Here is a 16688-nt window from a genome sequence, read left to right as displayed (position 1 = left end):
TAGAACCCAGATCTCCCCATCATGCAAAAGCATGATCATACTTGAAGCATGCAGAAAGCTACATGTGATGTAACATTTTACATTAAACATTAAATGAACTTGTGATGTTCATTTTCTTTTTGTCAGAACTGTTTTGCAATCTCTGTGCATTTAGGCATGCAGGGAAAAGGTGGGAAAGAATCTCCTGAAATAGAATGAGGAAGTTCATAGACACCAGGCAGCACTCTAGATAGATGAAATTCCAGACATGGAAAAATTTGTTGAATGGCAGAAAACAAATTCACCAGCTTTTAGCTCCTTCTGATGCCCTCTCCTTGCTTGCAAGTCCTTATCTCACAATAAGCTGTTTTACTTAGAGTGACTTACAGTCAGGCTGTAGAACTTGACCTGCAGCAAGAGCCAAGAGTGACAACAGCTATGAACAAGACCAAATTTTCAAAACATTGGCTAGTGGCAAACTTTAAGTAGGCTTACGAGCAGTGTGTTGGTTAAAATAACTCCACTGCATTTTGTGCCTAAAAATAATCACTTATTTAAAATGAAGCATTTTGCACAGTAACCTGATTCATGAACTATCACATTACCACAGTTCATTTAAGACCTACATCTAAAAGGCCTGGAAAATGTATTAAAAATTTAATGCTTTTATATCAGGAGGTTGGAAATTTTATTTCTCCCACTCAACAAGCATATTTAGGATTAGAATCACTATCACTGATGTCTGCTAGATTTTCCTATTTTTCACCTGTGGGTATGTTTTATACAGCAAGTCTTTTGTACTAGAATACTTCTCACATAGGTGAGTTAAAAAACCCCAATAAAATCATCTTCAGCTAATAGATGTTATCAGATGGCAATCTTGATGAACTTGTATCCAACTGGGGTGTTTATCTTAAGGCAGGAAATTAACACTCAGCACCATGTGCAGCTTAGATGGAAGGCAGGACAAATCAGTGCAGAGCTCACTGCTGACGGTATTTTCCAACAATGTTAAAGTAGCGGATGTTTTCACCTAAAGTCTGGAATGCAGTGTCCCCAAACTCAATGACAGTGTCACATCTTTAACTGAGGATGTGCCAGACTATAAATCCTCTCTTTCTTTACACCAGTTTATATAAAAACTAATGATTTGGATAGCCTGTGATTTCTTAATCAGAGTAAGGTTCTTTACTTCAGCAAAGCTAACAACCAAAAAAAATCCAATCTCAGTTTATTAAAGCATGAAGTACACTTTTTATCTGTATAGATTACTGAAAATAGGGAAGACCCATCTGTTATTGATTTTTCATATTTATCTGGAATGAAAACATGTCAAGACGTGTAGATGCCACACAAATTTGAAGCAAACTGATGAGATGCTTGAGGAACCAGATGCCCACATGCCTCTGTCTAGTTCCAGTGTCTGATCATCTATTGCTGTGGCAAATACAGCACTGAGAAAGACTGCAAACCAAAAAAGCCCATTTCCATCTTTCACATGCATGAGTCCCATAACATCCTCTATATCTGTAAAAGCAACACTAGTTGTTGAAGTGCAAGCCTAAGTTCTGCTCCCAAAGTTTAAAGTTTTCTTTAATAACATCACAAAGGTCATTTTTGGACAGCTTTGATATATGTCTGTCTGTTCTGAACCATTTATAAGCCTCCAGTTCAAAATGATAAACAACTGCTTGAGCAATTTAAGTTCTCATCCCTTAGGCTATAAAATATTTGAGGAACTCAAAGGATTTCAACTGAAGGATCATTCATAGTTTCATCAATTAAACAAAACACCCTAATACAGAGCAACAAATAGATTTGATTTTATAAATCTCTAAATATACACAAACATGTTTCAGCCTCAGGTTTCCAGCAAGTGTCAGAAAACACCATTGTAAGTAAGAGAGCTTACTTTGGCTGGAGGAGAGCTGTTGTGCTGGGCCTCTTTTGCTTGTCCCTTGTCTTCAGGTAAGGTTGGCATTGTGGGCAGCGTGAAGCACGTGGAGCTGCAAGGTTGACTAAGAGGACCATGCACTGGTGGCAGTATCTGTTTCAGGTTAGCCTGAAGGCATAAGCTCTGGGAGGCCTCGTGATCTGCAGGCTGGGTTAGATGCCAAAAATACAAATCAAATCCATTTAAAAGTCTATGCTCCAAAACTGAGATCACTTTACAATAACAAACAGTATTAAGGTTTAAATTAAAAATGCTATCTTGTGTTTTAGTAACTAAAGCTTTCAAGGTCAAGTATAACTTCGCAAATGCATTCAAAACAGACAACCTCCTGTTCTTGTTGCTATTTCGATATCTTTCCTCCATTTTACAATTTTCATTTTGTCACTATGATGTGACCAAACTGCCTTCTCTAAACATCCTCTAAGAAGTAAACAGCATTCTGTTATCACATCCCAGATATCACAGAACTGCAGAATGGTTCAGGTTGGAAGGGACCACAGGGGTCGTCTGGTCCAACCTCCCTGCTCAAGCTGGGTCATCTAGAGCTCATGGGACAGAATTACATTCAGAAAGTTCCTGAATATCTCCAGTGAGGGAGACTCCACAGCCTCTCTGGACAATCTGTTCCAGTGCACAACTATCTGCTCAGAAGAAGTTTGTCCTCATGTTCACGTGGAACTTCCTGTGCGTCAATTTCTGCCCTTGCCTCTTGTCCTATTGCTCAGCACCACCAAGCAGCATCTGGATCCATCCTCTGACACTTCCCTTGAGATACTGACAGACACTGCCAGGGTCCCTTCTCGGTCATCTCTTCCATAATCTACCTTTTAGTAACTAATAGCCTTAATGCTACAGAGAACCAAAACTGGAACCCTAGAGGGTGGCACTTCTCCTTTAAGCAAGGCGAATTGTGAAAAGACTTGGTGTACCTCTGCACAAGACAACAAGGTGCAAGACACTTTTAAAGCAAAACAGCAGAAATGCCCAAAGAAGGAAAAAAAAAAATCACTGCCTATTAGGTGAGAAAATTCTTATTATTAGTATCAAGGGGAGGCAATGCATTCACAAGGGTAACATCAGCATGAAAGCCTGCACCAAAGTCTGAGGGTCAGCAGGGCAAAGTGCAAATCAGTCCTTGGAGTGGCAGCGGATGGGTTGCAATACTTACTGTGACACCTGCCCAGGAATCAGAGAGCTGTCCTCATCAGCGTCCTCATGAATGCATCACTGCACTCCCCGGCGGTGCCTGCAGGTCACACACACACAGCTGAGGCCACCTGGCGCCCACACTGTGTCTCCACCAGGAACCGCTGCCTACTGCATTGGAAAGGAACCTGCTACAGTTTTCCTTTCCATTTCAGGGGTGGGCAAAGAAATGTCTTCGGGAACATGCTGGTTTATTGAGGTTGCCAATTTCATTTGTCAAAATACATCTGCTGCTTTAAAATTAAAGCAAAAAGAGGCAAAACCATTCACAAGAAACACTGAAGCAGCCTCAGTAGTGACAAGTGCTTCACCTCAGCTCTCACAGAAGAAAATCTGTGTTGTAAAACCTACAGAATGTGTGAAAACTTTGGACTACAGAAGCAGCTAAGACCCATGCTTTTATTATGTTCATTTCACATTATGTTGGAGACTTAATTTTCTCTTTCACTAGAAGAGGAATACAAGGCCATCTCACATGACAATGCAGAATGAATAGATTGTAAAAATGATCCTACACAAGTATTGGTGTGTTCAAGAAAAAGTAATTATATCATTGCAGTTCCTCAATAACAGCTCTGAAAAAGATGCAGCACATGTGACATGATTATGAAGACCAAGATACAGACTCTTTTTGAACAGTGGGCATAAAGATTTTTCAGATTAGTGCATGCTGTAGGGACAGCATGTTTCAAGCTTTTCTAGACATGTACTTGTTACAGGTGATTTTCTAACTCTACAAATGTGGTAGTTTATGTTTGTATCATGATTTTACCCACCTCTGACTTCAAATAAGAGTAAACTTTCTATGAACAAAATCTTTTAAAATGGCTATTAAGGCAAGACAATAAAGTCCGTAATAGGATGAAAAAGACATATTTATGATTATGTATATTTTAATAAATCCACAGATTAGACACATACTGAACAGCTGTATGTTTCAACAATTAAGTTCTTTGGTATCAAACCAAGTCGCCAACTATTAGCAACACATGAAACTGAGATGGAAACAAGGTAACTACAAAAGGGACACAGACTTACTTTTCGTCTCTGTAACAAAATCCTGCCATCCTACACAATTTCAGAGTTTGCAAGAACTCAAATTCAAATCAGAAAAAAAAAAAAGAGAGAGAGAAAATAGAAATCTGGCTATTTATCTACTCCCTCTTAGTGTTTCCCTCATGAATTTATTATGGTTCTGATACATTCAACCCAATGCCGGGCCTGAAAAATCAGGAATGTTTCAAGTCATGGCCAAAGCATGCTTGCAGTCCTACATGGAATTGTAGAAGCTATTGCACCAAAGTGGTTTATTCCCAGTCTAAACGGAATACTTAGTGCATACTAAACTTAGAGAAATGCGACTTATCTTGAAACAAGAAAGAGCTACTAAGCACATCAAGTTTCAGTTCATTTTTCAGATTTAAAAAGCAAAAAAAACTTTAAAAGAAAAAGAAATAAATCAACAGGCTTGTCTAAGAATAGAAAGGGACAAATCCCAAGCTGTGTTGTCCTAGAGATGCAGCACAGAAAGTACAGCCAAGGGAAAACAGAGGGTAGAAAGATGAATTTATGCCACCTTAACAACCCCCAGATTTGGAGTGGACTGAGTTCAGGCTGTCTCTGACACAATTAGAACCCTACTCCAATTTCCTTACAGAGATAACTTGCAAATAGGAATAAGCTTCAAATCTCTCTGCTGATCAGTAGGAAAATTTCTGCTTCTGACTTTCCAGTTTTTCCTAGTACCAGTCCAGAAAACCCCAGGGCTGAAGACTGTATTGGAGCAGTGAAAGCTTACACCTAATTATTCATATTCTTAGGCTTCTTGAATCAAACACCATCTTTGCACACCTTAACTGCATTGCTGCAGTCCACTACACTGCCAAAATGAGGGGTACTGCATTTTGGTATTTCAGTATAAGGATGTGGGTCAATTAATAAACTATATGATTTAGAACTCCAAAATAATTAACTTTCAGTCTAAAAGCTTAATTTTAACCTGTGCAGTGTTCTTAAATTCAGTAGCCCATATTTTTTAAAGACTATGATGCTTACCAAGCACAAATATCATACATTGTAAATGCAAGTGGATATACATGCTCTGCAATGAGTTCTGCCATTTTCCAATCAGTTATTGCCTTCTCTACTGGTATGAAAGGCAAAGGTTTAGAAAAGATGGAAGCCTAAATATTTGTGAATAAATGTTCTTCCATCACTGGTGAAGTGACCTTATACCCCTTTAGCTGGGCAATGAAAACAGCCCCAGTAAGTGTCACAAGGAGTCAATATTCACAGAAACAGAGGGCTTTGTGAGAACCTCTACAAGAATTAGAGGAGCTTATCTGCATCTCAAAAATGTAGATAGAAGATAAAGAAATGTCCTTGGAAAATTTATGTCACTAGAAGGTACTTGTTTTTTTTCAGCAGAGCATTAGGGCAGAGTGCAGCCTTGGAGCTTACAGAAATTCACACTTCTATTTACAAACCCAGTTGACAGCCTTACTGAACCCTGAGCTAGAATGTGTAGAGCTTGACTGGGCCTGCATCTAAGCCTGGCTCACCTGCCAGCTGAACAGCCTTTGGAATCATGCTACCATTAGCTTTGCCAGCTTTGTCCCCTTTCCACAAGAACAAACGTGTTTCAGTCAAAGAAAGAAATTATGTTAACAATATGTGCAATTCAGTGAGGGACCAACTGAAACACCTGTAATTATTGGCCCTGAAGACAGTAAAAAGAGAGCTTAAAAATACACCTGCACTTTGAAAACAGTTAAGGTGCATGAACACATACTAGCCTCCTAGGCAGAGATAATTTCAAGATCCTCTTATTGGTAGTTTTATTTCTTTTTTTTTCTTCATTGATCAAGCTCTGTTGGGCCTGCCTTTATCTTATCAAAGGATGTAATTAGATTATTTTAGTTTTTTATCAAAGTAAATGATCTCCCCCAAAACTCAATTATTTCAGAAATGACAAAAGCTTCAAAATTATCTTTTAAAATTAAATACTTGTAGAGATTAACTCACATGTCACAGGCAGAATGGATATGGGTGAAGATCTACAATTTCAGTATGCACGAGCCTTGTGCACCTACAAAATGAGTTTAAAAAAACACAAACAAGTTACCTATCCAGTTCACAAAATTCTGCTCATTCCCACACTAAGAGGAGACAATCTAAAGAAAAAAAGTAAGAAAAAGAAATAAGAGAGGATGGAGTGCTTTTAACATTTTGGTCTGTTATTATAAACTTACTGCTTAAAATAGTTAGGAAAAAAATTATACCCTGAGCTCAAATTTGTAGTCAGATACAGATCAGTGAATGCAGAGAACTTTCTTTTACCACTGTGTAGGCTTGAGTACAATCTCCAGGAAATGGAGATCTGGGAGCTCTATTCCATAAAAGGGAAAAGTATTTAGAGGCCCTTGGCTTTCAGTGTGTTCTCTCTGCAACTTGTTTTACCATAGCAGAGAAAGTTAAGTATAATCAGTTAATTTCCCCTGGCTGAGTCATGGCTGAGTCCATGTCAGCAAGGGCTCAGAGAAAGGTGCTTTATTCCATCCCCACTGATAGCTGGGCAGCTGACCCCAAATGCTCTGTCACATCTTAACGAGGGGACACAAAAAAGAGCAGAAATAACCACTTAAGAAAGCATTTTATTAATATTTCTTGACATCATGCTGCCTGTGGTCAAGTCTCATTTGGCAAAACAGGAGCTGCTTCCTCATGGTGCAGCAGCTGAACTGCACAATTCTGAGTGGCTTTTTGCAACTTTTTTCTTTGTTGTCCTGTACAGTGGTTGTAAAACATTACCAAATTTAAAAGGTACCTTTTTGCATAGCTGTAAAAATACATGGAATTCCCATAACATTTTGAATTAGGTTTTGCAGCTTTGAAGTACTTATGGTCCAGCAAACTTCCTTCAAAGTCTGAGCAAAACAGGGTGTTTTTCTTATGTTTGTACCAAAAAAGTGTTTTCAAACACAAAGCATGATTATAGCTTAAGATACACAGTTTGTTGGCATACATTAACTATCTCCTAAAATTTTAAAAACCCAAAACCACAACACAACAAAAGAAACAAACCCCCTAAAAACAGATGCAGAATATCTTTGTAGAAACACTTTGAAATTTTGGATTAGGACTCCAAGATCTTTGTATAATAGGAACATTCACTGGGAAAAGGAAAAAGAATCCTGCAACTGAAGCTGACTCATGTACATTCTTGCCCTTTGTGACAAAAGGTCCTACATGGAAACTGGAAGACATTTTCTTTATTGTCTGCAACACAGGGAAAAAATTGACTAGTAGTTTCCTACTGCATCTCATTTTTATGACAAAATAGTGGTTTTTCATGTTAAATACTCAAGTTTGCAAAATATTAAGATCCTGTAGATGCAGCTTCAGCCAATTTACCAAACCACAGAGCCATAGCCCCAGGACAAAAATAAGGCACCTCTGTGATAACCTTAATGAGTTCCAGCCACACTAACATCCATACAACTGCTCAAGGTAAAACCTGGAAGACAAAGTGGTGTTTCTGCTTTTAGGATACAGAACACGTCCACTGAGGCATGCAGTGCACATGCAACCACTGTGTGAATTCAAAGGATCTGTTCTCATTCTGAGACTAATTCCTGAGTATTGGGATTCCTGAGTGACTTCAGTAAAATTTCTTAACAATCAGAACACTTTCAGGTTGCAGCTTCAGAGACAAGGGTTAAATGTGAAGAATTCTGTCACAAAAATATCTTAAAGGAAGAAACTGGAGAAAGCTGAAGGAAAACACAATTTCTAAAAAACTCCCCTCAAACTCAATGGCTACAGACTTCCTTGGAACTACAAGCTACACATGTAGGACTTGATTTACAGAGCAGCATGACAGGAAAGAATCTCCTTTTCTGCTTCCTGCTTTCCTCATAGCTCAAGAACACATAAAACTTGATGGCTTTCAATAACCTGCTTGAATGAGAGAAAGGAAAAGTTAGATCAGACAGAAAGTAAAATGTTTTGATGCATGTCCAGCCTGACAGGCATCCTGAGAGAATATCTCCAATAATGGGTACTTACGACACTGTTAAGACTGAAAACCAAAAGGTTTGGGGGTGAAAGGTGATGCTGTTCCATTATCAATAATTCCAATACTTACAACAAGGCATTTGGTTTGATTATGTACCAAAATTTGCATCAGAGTTTAAGGAAATCTGAAAACTAATTCCAAAGGGTTTAATGGAAAATTTATTCTGGGAGTTCTGCACTTAACTCCTAGAGGATCCATTCTGGTCCCAGCTTTAGCTTTTCCTTGATGCATTAAGAGAAAAAGCAATTGGACCTATTTCTCTCACAGACAAACATTTTAACATAGCTAAATGGAAATTTAAATCTTACTAAAAAATCATAACTGTGATCAAAAATAGCACTTTTCTTTCTGTAAAATGTCAACTTTATTTGTTTTAGTAATGTTTTTACAGTTTCTGTTTTGTTAGCAGTCAGTGTTTAGATTTATTTCTCTTGCAGCAAAGCATCTTTGGAGTGGCTTACAATGACTTTTTTTGTCTTGCAAGAATTCTAGGCTGATTTTTATGCTGCAGACAATCAGCAAACAGATGAAGAATGTACATATTTTAGAAACACTGAGGAGCAGTGTTTCACTAGCTTTTTAGATGAGTAGACCCAGATTTTTAAAAAAAGGTATTTCTTTTAAGGAAAGCCTATTTTAGACAGCCTGAAAATTTCCCAATTCCACTTTTTTTTTTCTTAAGAGGCAAGTAGGAGTCAATGTTGCATGAATCAAACTTTTATAAATTACTCTGGTTTGGATGCAATTTTTTTCTTTTCAAGGGTTTTTTATCTAGCACTAATGAGAACATAAGGAAATGAGGTTATAAGCAGCACAACTTCCCTATGAAACCAAATGGTTTTAAGAATTGCATACAAGTTCAGAAAAAAATATGTTCGGCTTCACTTGCAGTTTGTATTCATTCTGGGGCTTTTCTTTGAACAAATATTCTTGAGACAGAACTCCAAAATGGCAATTTTATCTGGTTAAGTCTCTACCTAAGATACTGGACTCAGTTCTCTTATGAGAAGGATGTCTTACTGCCCTATTTTTTCCCCCATCAGTGGGCTTTCAGCTGGAAAAACAAGAAGACAACAAAAAGCACTACTCAGGCAGGTGGCCTCTAGGAAACCAGTTGGGATGAACTTTGAGGTACTTAAAAATAATTTAAATATATATATATATAAAGATGGTACATGTGATACTAAGGAAGTACGAATCTCTGATTTATTCAGTATTATGCATAAGTTAAAGGATTCAGCCAACAGTAGCAAATTTGATGATCAGAACACTGTCAGATCTCAATGCGTAGTTGCTATAGTTCTTAACTTACAGATTATTTTTTATAGACTTTGAGGAAATGCAGTTTAAGGGAAGAATGTGAATATAGAGTGGGAGGATATTTGGGATGGAGAATAAGGGTTTCTAGCATAAGGAACAGCATCTAAGAAAGTGTGAAGGTAAGAGTGGGAGAGCAGTACACTTGGTGTCATTCAGGAGGGCAGTTCAAAACAAACCCAGAGCTAGGAAGTACCTGGAGAAAAGTCCATTACAATATAAAGGCAGTGAACTTAAAACAGGATAAATCAAAAAAAGTTGAAACGATATGTGAGTAAAAATGTTGCTCTCTTCCTCCTCCTAGACAACTTTCTATTTAAAAGCAGAATTGTTTAGGAGGCAGTGCCAGTCTTGTTGTGTGGTGTTGAAGGATCCCTCTGATGCAGGACCTGTGCACTGATCAATCTCCCAACAGAAATTGCACTATTCAGAATACCAGGAGATGATAATACCACCCAACATGCTTTTGCCTAAATGAGCATCACACACTCAGTCACACAGAGTCACTTGGGTTTCTTTCTTCTACTCCTTCTCACAGATTTGGAGAAACCTAGATATGTTTCTGCTGTCTGAACTGCATGTATTACACATCACATTCTAGTTACACATTTATTTTTGTCTATGGTGTAGGCAGAGTTGGGAGATTGAGTTGATATTTTCTCAAATTGCCACTTATCTATATTCTTAGTCAATGTAAAATAGAACAAATAAGTTTGTGTGGAAGGGAGACAGCTAAGATTAGGGGGAAAAAAATAATCAGTGTTCCTTGATGTCAATTCATACTTTTTAAAGAAAAACCTTAAGGTTTCTATATTAAGTAAAATGCTTGAAAGCAATTTCTACATAGAAACATTCTACAAATTATTCTACTTTGCAGGGCAGCAGGATATCAACTTTGCATAATTTGGAAAAAACTACTACCAACGGCCTGACTTAGAAACATAAATAAGTTGAAGGCAATTAGGACAGAACACTATTGCTTAGTGACCCAGGAGTCTTGTTGCTAGTCAAGCAAAAAATTTTCCAAATGAAGAAATTAAACTAAATTCTTTCTTTCCCAATCACAAAGGGTAATCGCAGAGGGCAAACTTGGTTGAACAAACCAGCAATAAATAGCTTTCTTTGCGATCTCAAATGCAATTGTGGGCTTTCAAGTAGGGAGATTATACTTGGCTTTCTATCTTGCATAGATAAAGGGCAAAGCAGTAAAACAAGCATTTTATTCCCATTTTATCCTTGCTGGACACAATCAGATTGACATTTGCTTACTTTAGTGATACATGGACATCTATTTTTGCATTGCAAAAATGAACACGTGCCAAAAGAGCGTGAAGGTGGTTCACTTCCTTTTTATGAGAAAAGAATTATGGATCTTAGTCCGCTGAATGTTTTTTCAAGTACTGCTGTACACCAGGACTAGAATATCTTCACTATCAACTTATTCAAATAAACAGCCATTGTGTGGATTTTGACTGCTTACTTTTTTTCTACAGACCTGGTAGTTAACTCATCCAGGATTCAATGTCCCAGCTTGGATCTGAGGATGCTGTATATTAGGTCACAAAAATTGTTGCTTTTGCTAGGAACAGTCCAATTTTATTTCTAGAGTACACATGAAACTTGCAGGCCTAGCTGTCTGTGAAAAAACAAAGCTCATCATATCACCTCTTCCTTCCTGCCAGCATACAATACAGAAGTGTGAAAAAGCAGTAATATTTTGTAATGCCACATTTTAAGCTTTTTTCCTAGAAACAGACAATTTTGAGGGCAGCAGCAACACTAATTTCTCTTATCAATATCTAGCTCTAAAAACAGGTATAACAACAGCAGCAACAACAAAAGCAACAACAACAACAATAATAGATTAATAATGCAAAAGATGACTGTTCAATTTTAGTATTTTCCAAAGAGGTGGGGTGAGGGAAGAAGTCCTCAGTGTCTCATTCAGGTGTGATGTCAAGGCAAAATTGGAGCCAAAAGCTCTTTTTTCCTCAAAAGAGCTATTAATGCAATACAATATTCTGCAAACACACTTTTTTTGCCTGTATTGCTGAATAATTTACAGATTTCTGAGGGCTGTGTTATTCCTTGCTACTGACTGTGCTTCTGAGACATTATTAATACTCTGACTAGAACCCAAGATGTGGTCACACGGTGTTATTTTCACACTATGAAGTTCTTATAGTAAGCATTCCTAAACTTATGCAATTTTTCATTTAAATTTAATTTTTAGAAGGTGTGATAGGAAGAGGCAGCATATTTACAGCACAATTCAACTTAAGTACTATGTAAAGGCAGGCTTTCAGTAGCTTGGATGAAGCCTGATCTTGGTAGGTTTTCGGTTCAGTTTTTTTAAAAACTGATATTTAAAAGCTAAGGCCCACAATACTCAGAGACAGAAAGATCACCTTGTTACTGATGCATTTAGCAAAGATATTCTATGTGCATTTTACTGGCCAAGTTAGCAAAGAATTGGATTGGATGACCCTCCAATGAGGCACATGCTGAATCAGCAACAAATTCCTCAGTCTCTCTTTTGCTAATTGGGCTAATTGAGACAGTTATTAATTTCAGGGTGAAACCAACAAAGTATATTTGATTTAATAATTTGAGGGCTGTGAAGGTGTTGCAATAGACAGGATGATAGTAACTAAGACAGAGGTGAAATAAATCCTCCAAAATTCACACATCATACAGAAACTAACTGTTAGCACAGAGACTGTTTCACCAGGTGTGCTCATGACATGGCTATTCTTAGATCTCCCACAGTAAAATATTAATTTGCATTCTTTAAAAGGCTATTTTATAATACAGGCCAAGCACTGAGTTAAACTTCAGTCATAAGCAACATCTGGTGAACTTTGTGAGATGAACCCTTTTGCAAGCAGCCTTTACATAGTACATAAATTGAATTGTGCTGTAAATATGCTGCCTCTTCCTATCACAACTTCTAAAAATTAATTTTAAAATAAAAAGTACATCAGTTTGGGACTGCTTGCTCTAAGAACTTCATAGTGTGAAAACAGCTGAGTTCTGACTGAAATTTTTAGTAGAGCAGTGCATCATATCACCATTACAACTGACTGACTACACAGATGCTTTATCTGGTTACAGAAAAGTAATGCTCTGCCTCCTGTCCCTGGTTTGAAAATACCAGCATCCCAAGGGGATACTTAATCTCAGGTAGCACTTGCAAGCCTCTCTCAGGTAATCTCTGGCTGCATCTCAGACTTGAGGAAGTGTCATGGTTCTCTCCTGCTCTTAGATCCCCAAATCAGCTACTTGGCCTGAACTACATGTGGCCAGAAGGAGAGTTCCCAGTGGTTGCAATCAAGAACCCACGGCCAAAATCACAGGGTAAATGATTTGCCCTTTTTTGTCCTTATTTGAAATCCAGATGTAGTAGCTTCAGGAAAATGTAACCTGAGCAATTTATTTTAATGTGGGGGGAAGGGAGAAAGCACACTGCTTCATCTCTTCAGAAAGAACAGATTTGCTGACTTGCAGAAAGGATGGTCTGAAAATGAAAGCAAGCAGTTGTTTGTGAGAAGAGAGAAGCAAGTCCCCATTTCCTGTGTTCTCAAAGTTCTGCACGCCATCAGAATCCAAAATGAGGGACAAGAGATTTGCGAGTACCAAAAAAACCCAAATAAACCACCCCAAGCCAGCTCTAGAGCTGCCTTTCCACTACATCATACAAAGCCTCTACCCACAGACTCTCAAGATTGGGAGCACATGGTAATGCCAAACAGCAAAAAATTGTTAAAAGCAATTCAACCTTTCATTTTCAGGTGTTCTTAAAAGTAAAGAAGTGAATGTTCTCTTATACCATCCACTTCAAAAGCACTTCAACCATTCTATTTATCTTCCAGGTATTAAGAACCCAAGAACCCAAAGGAGAATTCAACCATCTACTTGTAGCATCCTGACTTTAAGCACACACTGGTGTATTCTGCATATGGACCAGACTGAAGTCAGCATTTCCAAAGCTAACCTTTGATGATTTAAGTGAATGAAGTACAGAATTCCTCTTACTTTTAAAGTCTTCTTAGCAGGAAGAAAATAAGGCCTATTTTGGCTGCTTGTCAAAATTCTAGATTCAGGACCTTTACAATTTGCATTCTAATTGGAAAATTATCCTTATTGGCTTGCATCTCCTAGAAAGCATGGTAAGAAAAATAACTTCTCATTTTCTTTCAGAAGGCTACCAGATACAACAGTCTGAGAACACACAGTTTACTAACCTTATTTCTGCCATTTTCAATTACTGTTTTTCAAAACCTAGGACTAGGAAAGTTAATAATAAAAATCAAAACTATCAGAAAAAGAAAGGAATTTTTATGCATTGACTGGCACATACTGTACCAAAACCCCACATTTTTCTGGGTAATAAGACAGTTCAGAAAAAAGCTTTGAGGAAAACAACAGCTCTGCTCTTCTGGAATAGCACAAGCCAAATGCAGCAAAATGTTCTTCATGTCCTCTGTCAAAATCTTTCCCTGATAAAATTATTTAGCCAACACCATTCCATTCCTGATTATATCCAGGAGCTGATCCAAAAAATAATGTACCAGCTTTATGCACAATCTCATCTGATCAACATCTAAAAAAGCCCCACACTCATTTGGAATGGTTTAATCAGTGTTGCGCACAGGGAGGCCCTAGGCAAGAGATGAGCTTAAACCAGGGAACTGCTTCTCCAGGGAAAGAGAATTCTACACTTTGGGAGCTGCATTTCATATACTAGTTCAGACATTTTTTACCTCAAAACCTAAAATGAAAATAGGGGATATGAGAAGGGCATAAAAAGGAATAGAGTTATTCATATTCTACGAGGCTTTAAAAAAACTCCAGGACATGCCATGGGTCAAGATTTGCCACAGAAATATCAGACCTACTGCAATTGTCTGGTTTTGCCAGGGCACTCCATATCTGCACTAAGAGCAGTGGGTAAGGCATGGAATTGCATTTCAGTCTCTCAGTTCACAAGCAGCAAATGACTGAGTTTGTACAACACCTCCTGTTCCATTGCAGCTGCTGACAGTGTGGTATCTCCTGGGAGAGGAGCAAAGAGAAAAGTGAGAAAGGAGCAGCAATCACATCTTGATACTGAGCTAAACTGGCCCAAATTCATGTTTCTTAGTCCTGTTTTACTTTTATTGCACTGTATAAGCTATGCTAGAACTCAGTATTGCTCTTATCACTCTACTAAGAAATTGTCATGTGTATCTAATAATACTAATTTTACAACTTTATATACGATGAGTCAAAATGGTCTACTGTATTTGCCTACTTCTAAACAATTAGTATACAATAAGCATGCAGTCACAAACATTAAGATTTATTACTTAACTTTCTTTTCTTTATGTCAAATAAAGTAAATAAGGTTGCATTAAAGTAAACCCATTATTTTAAGTTTAAAACAGTTGTAGAGAATGATGGAGTGAAAAAGATTCAGTGATTCTAATATATTATGGAATAAAAAAATACAAAACCAGGTAAATTATTTAGAAAATATCTCTTAAAAGATTATATAGGAACTCACTGTAATTTTAACAATACCAAAAATCTACATAGATAAGACTAATCTTAACAGAAAAAAATGCTGAAATACCAATGCATCCAAGGTTTTACTGTTAATCAAACTTTTAGAGGTTTAGGGTGCCTCTGGACAACATTCTGGCAAATGCCAAGAAAAAAAAAGCTGTGCATTATCTACCTGAGATAATGGAAGGCAAATAAAAAGACTTAGAGACTGAGATAAGAGCACACAATGAAGGATGCTCATTCTTTCCAAACATCTCTTCCAATATTTTGATGTTGACCTTGAACTGCTTTGTTATTCTGCCCAAACAAAACAAACTTCTGATTTGAGAACTGATTGCTTTATAACTTTATTATCACTTAAGACTTCCATCCTAGTTCCTAACTTTTAGATAATAACTGTCCTAGATGAGAAATTTATGTAATAGTTTATTACTAAATAGATCCAGATACAAAAATGATAAATTAATACAGGATTGTCCAGCAATCTAAACTTTGCCATTTCAGTAAATCCTTTTACAGAAATCAACAGGCATTTTAATACTGGCAACATGGATTTTTCAAGGAGAGGTTTTGACAAAGTTTTCTATTAAGCATCTTAAGGAAACTGCTCCCACAGGACAAAAGAGAAATACCTCCTGTGACTGAAGGAGGAAAAAGGACAGAAGCAGTTCTGCGTGCTGCAGACATTACACTTCCATGGGTGCTGAAGTGTTCAACATAGTCCTGAAGAATCTGGAAAAGTGAGTCTGTACAGATGATAAAAGATGAGATGGGAAAATCAGAGCTAAAGACAGCCAAGGTAGTTTATGCAATATTGAGCACCTGAATAACAAAACATCAGGTGAAAAAGGCAAGTAGATGCACACGACAAAAAAAAAAGCCCAAACAAACAAACAAACAAACAACAACAAAAAAAAAAAAAAAAAAACCCCACTTAGTTAAATAAGAGTTTGTCATTATGTTTTACAAGTCAGGAAAGAGCTCAGAGTAATTTTGAATAGTTCTCTGAAAATAGCAGCAGCAGCCAAAAAAGCAAAAATGTCAAGAATACGAAAGAGCTGGAAACAGCATAGAATATGAGACCAAATCCTTAAAACAGTTCTAGTCACATCTCAAAAAACCAAAAAAACAAGCACACACATCCCCCAAAAGAACAACAACTAACCCCCAACAACATAAAAACAAATGGTTCATAGAAGAAAAACTGGTCAGCAACTGCAAATGGTTTCCATGCAAAAAAGACACTTCTGGATAGAAACAGGTTAGAAAGTGATGAATAGACTGAAGAGGGTGGCCTATTAATTATTTGCCCTCAATTCCTCACAGTATATATGAATAAGGATGCCAAAAGCAGTTACTAGGCAATTGTTTGAGTAGAAAAGAAGTTCCTTCTCAACAGTATATAAATAAATAATTGAATTTGTTACCACAGGAAGTTGAAAAATAATTGGAGCACATAAGTCAGTTCAAACAGAAATCAGATGCAGGCAGAGATGTACAGTAATAATTCTATACAGCCCCTGGACCTGGAAAGGCCTGAGCTGCAGATGTTGAGAACAGTGAGTGTTAAAGAAGGGTTCAGCTTTTGGAGTAGCATGAACATGATCT

General features: G+C 37.4%; 1 protein-coding gene across 1 annotated transcript in view; it reads right to left on the bottom strand.

Moving 5' to 3' along the window:
* Window positions 1–16688, bottom strand: part of MRVI1 (murine retrovirus integration site 1 homolog) — a 59592-nt gene that overhangs the window by 27531 nt on the left and 15373 nt on the right. Inside the window, exons 4-6 of the mRNA XM_030950324.1 lie at window positions 6164–6227; window positions 3102–3179; window positions 1892–2080 (exon numbers count right to left, since the gene is read on the bottom strand). Coding sequence (XP_030806184.1) covers window positions 1892–1960 — 69 coding nt within the window. The 5' untranslated portion in view covers window positions 1961–2080; window positions 3102–3179; window positions 6164–6227. The remainder of the gene's footprint in view (window positions 1–1891; window positions 2081–3101; window positions 3180–6163; window positions 6228–16688) is intronic.

Source organism: Camarhynchus parvulus, chromosome 5 (assembly GCF_901933205.1).
Source record: "Camarhynchus parvulus chromosome 5, STF_HiC, whole genome shotgun sequence".
Lineage (NCBI taxonomy): Eukaryota > Metazoa > Chordata > Aves > Passeriformes > Thraupidae > Camarhynchus > Camarhynchus parvulus.
The sequence above is the reverse complement of the archived record's forward strand: the minus strand, read 5'-3'. Positions and strand labels throughout refer to the sequence as shown.